The 11704-nt window shown below is 33.8% G+C and overlaps 1 protein-coding gene and 1 pseudogene across 1 annotated transcript; both read right to left on the reverse strand.

Annotated features, from left to right (window-relative positions):
* Window positions 1-2136: 2136 nt before the first annotated feature.
* On the reverse strand, window positions 2137-4086 carry LOC145566163 (putative myosin-binding protein 5 pseudogene; annotated as a pseudogene).
* Window positions 4087-5621: 1535 nt separating this feature from the next.
* On the reverse strand, window positions 5622-11421 carry LOC145566165 (polynucleotide 5'-hydroxyl-kinase NOL9-like). The gene is made up of 10 exons (XM_081625681.1): window positions 11415-11421; window positions 11092-11248; window positions 10095-10192; window positions 9894-9927; window positions 8515-8684; window positions 8236-8419; window positions 7337-7517; window positions 7125-7224; window positions 6094-6221; window positions 5622-5663 (listed from the first exon to the last, which is right to left on the reverse strand). Exons 1-10 carry the CDS (start codon window positions 11419-11421, stop codon window positions 5622-5624), a joined length of 1101 nt encoding a protein of 366 aa, XP_081481807.1.
* Window positions 11422-11704: the final 283 nt, after the last annotated feature.

Raw genomic sequence — 11704 nt, forward strand, 5'->3', positions numbered from 1 at the left:
CAACGTAAACCGGAGGAACAAATTCATCATCTACGTACGAAGGAGGTATTGCGGCCATTGTTGTTGTGTTTTAGGAATTTGGGTGAAGAATTGAAAGAAGGAAAATATGCGACTAATATCTACGTTAATAATACGGAGTAATTATTCTAAGAGAATATAAGTTTATTTGTAACAATTATTTGAAAGGCCCCTAGGGTACTTATATAGTTTTATAGGTCGGTTTCATATCTTTTAGCCCAAGTTTAGGAATTTTTTTTTTTATTTTTTTTTTTAACCAAAAGTTAAGGTTATGACCAAAAGCTCTATTAGGATAAGGAAAGTTAAGGGAGATTAATTATATACTTCATCTTATGTTCTTCACTAAAACTTTATCCAAACATGGAATAAAAGAGTGGTATTTTTATTGTTTACTTTTTAATACTAAAAAGTTTATATTTCGAATAACTTCTTGAATTTAAAAATTCCAATATACTTCTTAAGTTGCTATTTTACGTGATTAAGGATATATATGATTTACTTTTAAACATAATTTACTCCGTAATAGATATGCTATCATTACTTTTCCTAAAAAAAAAAATGCTATCATTACTTAAGGAAAGTTTAGGTGAGTAAATTGTTGACCAAGTCTTTAACAAAATACGGAAATATAGTTAGGTGCCCTTAATTAGTTAATAACTAACTAATCTTTTATAATTTCTGATATGCTTAAAAATTTTCGACAAGAAAGTTATCTTTTAGTTTGTTAATATACTTTGTTATATCAATGCATTCAAAATACGGAGTTTGGAATTTGTAATTGCAATAAAAAATAAATAAAAAATAAATAAAAAATGGAAGGAAAATTTGGTCCAAAGGCAATTGCTAATAGAATGAAATCGAAAGGAGAGAGATTGTTATGTACACCCTGGTGCATAGTGCATCTAAGGGTATTTGTTTGCTCATTTGATGATAACATGAGCAATAATCATCAAAATAAGCAAACAATACCCTTAGATGCATTATACACCGAGTGTATATAATAATTTCTATACTTTTGTTGAAGGGTTTTCCCAAGAATTTGAGAATGCTTTTTTAGAGCGCATGAGGTGCAGCCATAGATTTAGCCGTGTCGCGGCCACGGTGGTTTACGACGAGTATATCTTTGATAGGCAACATGTTCACATGAATGCTACTAAATGGCTCACTTTGACAGAATTTGTGATGCACTTAGACTCCAAACAAGAACTTGAAAAATATAAACAGATGAAGTATGATATATTATTAATCTTATTTCAAGATATTTGTCAAATTGCTATTATGTCAAAGATCTTTAGTGTGCCCTGGCATATATCTAGCACGACTTAAATTATTTTAGTGCAGTAATAAATCAAATGCTTTTTGATGTTTGTTTCCCATGTTCATTAGAGTAGATATTTTTATAACAATTCGATTTGATCTTTTTATGTCGTTTTTCTGTGTCAAAAATGAAAAATGTACACTTGACATGAAGGACTCAAAATTTTGACAAATTGGCAAATTGGTTCACGTACAAAAATGTTCCTAGGCAACTTTGCTGATGGTAACACCAGGCCACCTCAAAGATAATAGAGCAAGAAATAGTAGAGCGCGCTCCTAGAATTTTTACTACGAAATTTTGGAACAAATCCTAAATTATGTTGCATATTAGAATATAAATATAGGGAATTAGGGATGAAGTAAACCTCAGAACAGCATCATGTTCTCCCACACCTGCTATAGTAAAAGACTAAAAGAAAATCATCTGTTAGTAATTAGTATTATGACTAAATTCTGCAGATTCACATTAAACAGGACATGTTTTTAGCATCTTTACTTTCTTTGGCCTTCTATGCAATCATCTTTCCTTCTCAATTCTGGCTATATAACCAATTAATCAACCGCTGAATATAGAATGAAACACCGATAACCCTTAGCTTAGTATTGAGCCCTCATTTCATAAAACCCTATTTTTATATCCTGTTATCCCTAAATGATGTGTGTAGCCTAGTAACCCTTAGAACCAAAAAAGAAAACATCGCATTTATTTCCTTTTGTTATCCTAGAAGGGGTAATGGGAGAAAAATCAAGTTTCCTATGCTTTCTTCATTACAAGGTACATCAACCTCATTATCAGTTAAACTATGGAGCATCCTCGACTCCATGATATTTCAGTTGATCCAAGTTAAAAGATCCACCATGCTCAATTTCAATGAATGATCCATTAGTACAATCTTCTTCAAGGTTGTGGTGAGCATCATCATCGTGTGTTTCGATATTCTCTCCTTCAAATGATGATTCACTAACATCATCATCATCATCATCATTCTTCCGTCCACTATACTCACCTTCATAAAATGAGCCAATGCTAAATAGTGGACTTCCTTGCTCATTAATTGATGAAAAAGATTGAGAATTTTCAAACACATCACCTCGAGTCACATTAGGTAAGCCACATCTATCTCGATAAAGGTCTAACTCTGCCTCTAGGTCTCTCATTTCATCCTCTTTCTTATTAAGAAAATCCTTCAACATTTGAATGTCCTCTTTATCATACTCAGCTTGTTCCTCCATCATCCTCTGATACTGCAAGGCTTCCATTTGAACAGACGCCTTTTCTGCCTGTAACCTCGTGATCATTGCCATTGCATTATTGGCTGCCACAGCAGAAGCAGCTCTTTCTTCATCCAACTCCATGTAAAGAGCTATAAGAGATTTTCGATCTGATCTAACTTGCTTCTTTAAGTGGTCCAAGATAACTTCAGTATCAGTCTCGTTTCCTGTAATTGCCTCCACAGGGTCTGAACCTAGCTCCACTTTATCCAAGAGTGACTTCCTAGACACCCGGTTAGCAAACCTTGGACTAGCAGCTGCTGAATCAGATACGCCGAAAAATCTGTTACCCCTCCCAAAAGATGTAAGTCTGCCAAATGATGTATTTCTACCAAATGATGTATTTCTACCAATTGATATATTTCTGCCAAATGATGTATTTCTGCCAAATGAAGTACTGCTGCCAAAATCTTCCATAAAATCATCAGCATCTATTGCCTTTGGTGTTGTTGTAAGTTTCGCTTCTTCCTTGCCTGCTGCAAAGAAACAATCGACTTAGACAAAATATCATAACATTTCTTTTTCAAATACTGTCCTATAAATTCTAGCCTATGGTACAAAAGCACAAAATAATATAGCAGGAAAATGGAAATTTGAAATAGGTTGTTAATAATTGCAACACAAAACCATATAAAAAAGCACATATTTATATATAACCATATAATATGTCATGTAATTACCAGTTGAGATGGCTACATTGGTTGCATCCTCTTCATCAAAGTTGCCTGTTTCAGACGACTTAAGCTCTAGGCATCGAATTTGGGACAACTCCAAGGTGGTCCGAACATCATCTGCCCTCCATGAACTAAAAGGAGCGCGAGGGGAAGGAGTAGGACCCTGCTGCGAAAGCCTACTAGGAACCCTGCTAAGAAACCCGGAATTAGTGCTAATGTTACCAACACTGCCCTTTTGATACCCTGTAGGCTTAACCTTCATAGCCTCCCCACAACACGGGCAGTAAATCGAATCTCCAACTCCATTTCCAATACCAGTTTCATCGCTCCAGAGAGGTTGCAGCTGAAGCCTAGCCTTTATTTCATCATCAAACAACAATTCAAAATCCTTATTTACACCCCCCTTATTAAAAGTTTTGTAACCTTCAGTAGAATCAGATTTATTATTGTCAGTAGCAAAAGAAAGGAGGCATCCTTTACACATTGTTCGAATATCAGACAGTTTCCTATGAACATGACAATATGCAAGGGAGGATAAATCCTTCTTGTGCTCATCACAAATGGTTTCATTGTAACAATATCGTGATTTGTTACGTGCTAGGATATGATCAATCCTGGTGCACAAAACACATGGGGCTTGCAAATCAAAGAAATCCGCGAATTCACTTGATACAAATGCTAGGAAACTATCAAGTAAGAGCAAACCTATGAGGGTCCATTCAAGGACCGCGTATATTACAAAATGTGGTAGACTTCCTAGCTCTTGTTCCACGTAATGCCTGAATGAACGCCCTGAATATGACATCTTCTTGATCTTCTAGGCATATGTAAAAGATCGAGGATCATACAACCACGAAAACAACAACATCGAAGCCTTAATCACAATGATGTGTAAGATTGAAGATCAGAGATATATAGATTATTTCTTCAATATGGATGTTATACTTTTGATATCTCTTACAATAAATTAATATGTAACGTATATTGATGAATGAATATAAATGAAAATCTAGATCATTATCTTGGTAAAATGGAATTAGGCCAAAATAATGATCATGGTAATGAAAGGTTGGCTAGATTTTCATCAAACAGAGAATTTTTTTTTTTTTTTTAAATTTTAAAAAGTAAAAAAATAAAAAAAAAATGCTTGTATTTTGTGTAGATTATTTTGAATGGAAATTGAGGTTTTCTTGATTGTTTAGGATGGTGAAATTAGTTTGGCTATAAATGGAAATAGCTCCTTTAAGTTTTGATGAGAAAATGAAGGTTTTTGGTGGACCATGCACCTATAATAACGGTCAATCGTGAAGTTTACCATAAAGCTTCGAAAATTAGTAGTTTCTTCATCAATAAAGCACATCTAATAATTAATTTTACTATTCTGTATAAAAATAAAATATTAAAAAAAAAACTTCAAATCAAATTGCTACTCTGTAGTATAATTTGAGCGGCGATTATGTCTAGATCAAGGTGACAAGGTGCTAGCTTAATTACATAAAAATCGACTTAATTTTATGCATTTGAAAAACAATTTATATACGGAGTATGCTTTTTGATTTTGTTTAATAATATAAATACCACTATAATTACTACTAGTTCTTTAGTTCATAATTTGAACACTGCATTGTCAAAACTGACTAAGCTCCTGGCTTCTGCATCCATGGAGTTGTTCAAGTCGAAATCATTATTGGTACCATGATGTTCGTCCAGGAAATTGAAATAAGTTCTCAAGATCTAAGGTGTTTAAAATGTGGAATGATGGCACAATAGGACAGTAAGGTAGAAGAAACTATTCTCTTACCACGGTTCTACCAATTAAAGGCGTTCTTCGTCCATTCTTCACACTGGTCCTTGTGTATTACTTCTTTCCCTTTTCTTCATTTTGGCACTCTGTATTCAATCACTCTAAGATAAGGGTAAAAACAAAGAAAAATCCAATTTTTTCGCACAGTAGCAGGCTTGCAGCAAATTGAGGATCAGAAATAATCAATTATAATTCAAAAACTACCATGATATTGTCCATCAAACCACCACAGTAAAAACAATATGTGCCCATATAAATTACAGCTAAATTCATGTATTGATGTATGGATCCTTCCTCTTCCTGCCGTCACAAATTGTTCTGTTAGTATTGAGTAACTAAGTTATACTTGTAACTAATTTCATGGATAGATGCTTCCTCTTCCTGCGGCCACATAATGTGCTTAACACTAGCTAGTACTAATTAATCAGCTTTAAATCTACTCTACCTTTGATAAAAAAAAAAAAAATAAATAAATAAAAAATAAATAAAAAAAAAAGAGAAAAAAAATTTACTCTACTGTTACAATCCTTGAACAGTTACGACATTTGCAGACATGTAAGGTGACATGCAACTTGTACCTGAAGAGGAAGATCATAAAGCAGAAGCAAAGTCAAGATTTTAAAGTGGATAAGAAATATTGAACGTAAACGAAACAATAACTTATATACATTATACAATATGATGAGCCACGATTGTAAGGGGAAATAATGACTTGGCTCAAACAATATTATACATTGCTTAATTTGATCAGATATAGAGTACATAAAGGCTAATAGCATCAGAAGTAAAAGTTGGTTCATTACCACCCCACCCCTCAAAAGAATATAATAGTCTCTCCATCCTTAATCCGCATCAACATTTTGCCATTCCAAAATAACCAGCTCCTTTTAACAATTAGCAAGTTAAACTTCAAGCTTTCCAGTTTCCAATATTCAGTGAAGACCAAAAGCAAATTATAAACCCCTGTGAACTATGAGGAAAATTCATAACCTGAAGTTATAACCATACCTGCAGCAAACCAGTAGGGATCTGAATATATCCTTGTAAGAGAAGATCTACACCTGCTAGGATACTCTGTGGAACAGGAGTGATCAAATAGATCACATTCTTCAAGGTATCAATGCCTCTCACGATACCTGAACAACAAAATAACATTGAAACATCAACTCTTCCTTAAAACGCTACACACGTATCAAACATCTGCCAAACAAGATTTTATACAATGGGAATCATAAATACAGTCATCTAATAAGTTCAACTGTCTATTTGTTCCTAACTTGGAATCAGGAATGAAAAAAGGCAAAGTTTTATATTAGCAGCTTAGGTTTAGAAAGGATACATAATTTCACACATTTAAAAACTGAAGTCTATCACAAAAATTAATGAATTGCATGTAAGGTGTCATAATTTAATAAACAAGCAACCCTCAAAGAACAAGGACCAGGCATCTTCACTTTGCTCTTTAAATAATTGGGTAGGCGGTTCCCCTAGGTGCTAACCTGCCCAAGTAGATACAAGTTAGAGGTAGATCCAGCTGCCTAAAAAAGTTCCCCAGCCAATAGAGTCTCAACCTTTCTCACATCTAACTCATTCACCTAAATGAAATTCGACATATTGACTAAAAGTTGTAAGATTTTAAAGCAACTGTTGGGAAATTTCAATTCCTTTTTTTTTTTTTTTTTTTTGATATATATCCTAGAATCAAAGCACTTAGAAGCAATGGATTTCAGGGAATTCTCAAAGTATGTTCACCAATTCACCTCTATGGCCTAATATGGGTTAGTGCACGGCATTGCCTACTTATAGTTCTTGCTATCTTGATTATAATACATTTCCCATATCATGCATATCAACGTAAAGGTTCCATATCATCACTATGTCCATATGCCAATGAATAGTGTGCTTTGCAAATAGCAAAATGATTACAATGTCTTTTGGAATTTAAAGAGTGATCTTCGTGGCAAAGAAAACGAAATAAAAATCAACATTGACATAAAAGTTTAGTATCAATTTGTGTCTTATAGAAATATAGGACATACCAAGGCCAACGCAGACAGGCAAAGATTGAGAGTCTTCACAGCTAACAGCCAATCCGACTATTGTTGCATTCAAACTGTAGAAGATTTCGGAGTTTGGTACCTAGCACAATTATTACATAAAATTGGCCTTGATCAAATAGAAAAACATGTTTTTATAGAAGTACTTGTATATAGGTATAGCAACTTGGTAAGGAGTTATTAAATCAACAAACCTCACAATGAAGATGCCTGATTTTGATACTTGATATAGGGACTTGGTAAGGAGTAAGAGAGGCTAATGCAAGAGCAAGTTCTTTGATTGTGGTGATACTCATACTACTCGGAAAGCATTGCCTAAAGTAAGCCATCAGTCGTAGCTCTCTAATAAAACGTGCTTTCTTCTGTACCAACACCCTGGGAGACAAATAAATCAACACATGAGAAAAAAGATTGATTCTCAAACTTCAGAAAAAGAAGACAGCTTCAAATACTGATTTTTTTTATTGAACAGAAATCTATACAAGAGTAGAAACAATAATCAACAATAAAACAGGGAACATTGATCCCTGAACTCCTCAAGTCCAAATAGCTGCAAGGAGTTAAAGAGATAAATGGTGTTCACTGTTGAGAGAGAAGGTGAGGGAGAGGATAAAAGAAGTATTTCCTGCGCGCATAACACAGTTATTTCAGTTGGGCATCAACTTCAGATCAATTCAATTAAACAATTACCCCTCAAATAGGAAAATCTACCCCATTAGTCAAACAATCCTTCGTCAAATTTGGTTAGACTGAACCAGGGACCAGATAAGGTTAATGTGGATTGAGTTTGATCATTAATGGAACATGCAAAACCTAAACTAATCCAGGTGTCAAATTAAATTTGTGCCTACAGCAAATATTTTTTCTTTCAAGCTAAACATTATTTATCGTCAGATTCAAACATATAAGCGCTACAACTAGGTTTTGTGAAAACAGTCCAAAGTTCACAGCAGAATAGGAAGAGAACTAATAGAAAATTCATGATATCCCAGATATGCAGCCACATAAAGAAGTTTTTTTTTTTTTGAACAAGCAGCCATATAAAGTTAGAATTCCACCAGTTCACATGACTATATATATTTCAGGAACTTACGATCGATTGTAAGAATCCTTGCGAGCAGGAGTGATCTCCACCAAGTTTACGGAACATTCATCAAGGTCATCAAGCCAAAATGCGCCGCTAGGTAGATTCTTCTTTCTAGAAGATATATTTATCTTAACCACATGTGTAGCAGCAATGTGTTTCAATATATCAACCAGTACATCAAAACCAAGACCTGTTGTACAATAAGAATGTGAATTACATGTTAAATATGCCCAAGGAAGAAGAAAGGACACTATTGGAGAATAAAGTGATAGTTTTACAGCCTACCTTTCACCCAACCAGGCGTGTTAATGATAAGGGGTAGCTCAGCTGCACCAGGGCTTCCATTCTTACATGAAATCCTTAGGTCCTTTCTATAGTGATCATACAACGCATATATACAATTCAAGTATGTTTCTGGGTCCCTTTTCGAAGAAACATCTCCAAAGAAATAGCATCTGCAGACACCCATGCAAAGAAACTACTATCATTGATCATATCTGAAGATAAGCACAATACAAGACAAAATCATGACAAACAAACAAACAAAAAAATCAGCACTGATCCATCAAAATGATGCTACGACAACCAATGAAGTAAGCAAAAGTACATGTTATGCATGAGGTAGCAATTAACTAACAATCAAAAATACATAGCTACGCACACAATCATCTTGATCCTGTTTTCACCAAACCAAATAAACCCATAAATATTTTTGCAGTCAATTTTCAAGAAAGAGAAAGAGGTGAGAAGGAAATGACAAGAATCTGTTTAAGCTAAATTATAATGAGTAGGATTATAAACCCTTCAATGCTCCATATCTCTATCACATTTTTATGTCTGGGTGCAGAATCGGTTAGTTTCTACTTAGTGTAACATTCAATATAATGATTGATTGCCTCTCATTAGGAAATTACCATCAGCCGAGGTCCTGCTGACATCAGGCCTGTCACTTTGAGTAACAGCTTCATTCACCGAGCTTGGAGGTTTAATTTAAAAGTTAATTTTTATAGAAGTTCCTTGAATTACCAAATATATTTTCTTGATGCACCTCCAATGCTTAATTGACGTGCCCGTGATACTTGGTTGATGTACCTACAATTGAAAATCTTCTCCCAGATACTAATTAATACAATCCGGTTTTTTTTTTTTTTATTTTTTTATTTTATTTTATTTTTTATTTTTTTTTTTTTTTTTAATGTACCTGGTGTTTATTTTTGACGTATTCTCACCTTAAGTATAGTTATACGTTAAGACTAAAAAATGCCCCAAATTCCAAGAGCTTCTTAAAACCCACATATAAATTTATAAAGGAGAGTAAAGACATTTTACACAGCAGAAGGTTAGATATTTTAAGTGACAAGCTTATCAGGTATTACATCCAACAGATACCACACACATTAAGCTAAAGCATACAGATAAAGAAAAAATTGTCCATTTACTGCATACAAGAAATAATTCTCAAAAAAAAAAAAAAAAAAAAAATCACAGCTTAATTAGATATAAAGAGCTTCCAATAGATAAAGGCAATGTCAAACGTAAAAAAGCATAATGGTCAATAATTTGACGTTGCGGATGCATCTATTTATTTTCATTTTTTTCACCAACAATATGAATAACAATCTCTTAAATAACATGAAAGCAAATATTACAATAGGCATTTATACCTTTGAGGTGTCTTCAGACAAGGGATAGTTAAGTCTGGATGAAGAAAATGAAATAAATTAGAAACAGGATAGCATCAATAATACTAATGTCTTGGTAAAATGCAATATATAAGTTAATAATAGAGTATATTTTGTAAATATTAAAAAATACAATACACACAAATAAGAAAAGGCAAAAAAATAAATCCCATAATCAAGCACCTAGAGTTTCTTCATCAATGATAGTAAGAGATAGGCATCCTGGAGGAGTGAACTCTGGCTGTCCAACATCCGTATCTAAATATGCTACACTTTTGTATCTGCCAACCAGAAGCAATCATAATATCATTGAGTGATATATGTATAAAGATATTCATACAATACAAGATAAGTTATGTTAAATATTCACACAATACAAAATAAAGTTATGTCAAAATATTCACACAATCAGGTTTATTACATCGAAAAAAAAAAAAATTTCTTCCAACGCAGAAGTAACTAACGGTTGTTTAAAGTCTACCAAGAAATCAAAGCAAAAGCCCATCAATACATGTTTGCCAGCAAACATAACAAAAGTGCCTTGTTTTAAGTTGCAAACTATTTCGGGAAACACTGGCTTTTTTATCAGTCTGCATGCTCCAGTTCAAAAGGACACAGACAAATATAAAATTCTCTTTCTAAATATTCTATAAAAGAATTTTTTTTCAAGGAATATCAGTATAAGCTCAAATCCAGTTACCAATTAAATCGACAAAAAACAATCACCTAAATAATTAAAATATTAATAACTAGAAAATCAACTAATTAAAAGCAATAAAAAAATTTATATCCAATTTTTTTTTTTTTTTTTTTTTTTTTTTTTTTTTTTTTTTTTGGTGAAGAGAAATAACATAAATTAAATAAACGAAGTTCAGTTACACAAGTTCATTACATAAACTAATAGAATCCAAACCATACTGTTCCATACAAAAGCTTGAGGGTTCATGTACGACCCTATTTACATTCTATATCCAACTTTACCAACAAAGCATTCAAGTTCACACAGAACACGGATAATACCCCGTAGCAATTTAGCAGAAAAATCACAAAAATGAAACAGAAAATTTGCACAAACTTTCAACTTCACAAAAAATGCCATTTAATTTCAAGGGGGAAATGTAAAACTTATGACTAATCACATGAAAGTATTTCCCAAATACAAATTAGATAGAAATATGACCTGGTGAGGAAAGTGTTGAGGAGGTAACGAGAGAAAGTGGTTTTGCCACTGTTCTTAGCGTATTGTGGATATAATTTAGGAACAGTGCGTGTGTGTGATGATGAGGCTGTGCTGGCAGGGGCTCCTACACCTCTTGATGCCTCGGCCCCTTCACTTGCTGCCCCAACTCAAACGACTCGTCAGCGTCGTCCTCCTTCTTGGCATATAGATTATATTTGTCACTCGGCAACACATACACACCCCATTTCTACACCCGAGCCAACGTCGTCTTCAGGTACGCGGTTTCCAATTGCTTACTATGTGACATATGATAAGTTTAATACTAGTCATCGTGCATTTGTTGTTGCTTTAAATGCTAACATTGAACCCAGATCGTATAAAGAAGCATCACAACATGAACGTTGGCGAAAGGCTATGAGAGCCGAGATTGATGCCCTGGAAAGAAATCATACATGGGAGATCACTGATTTACCACCAGGAAAGAAGCCAATTGGGTGTCAATGGGTTTTTAAAATTAAGCTTCGGTCAGATGGTACAGTTGAACGTGATAAGGCACGGTTAGTTGTCCTCGGCAACCACCAAAAAGAGGGTGAAGATTATACGGATACTTTTG

Source organism: Chenopodium album, chromosome 11 (assembly GCF_948465745.1).
Source record: "Chenopodium album chromosome 11, dcCheAlbu1.1, whole genome shotgun sequence".
In the NCBI taxonomy this organism is placed as follows: domain Eukaryota; kingdom Viridiplantae; phylum Streptophyta; class Magnoliopsida; order Caryophyllales; family Amaranthaceae; genus Chenopodium; species Chenopodium album.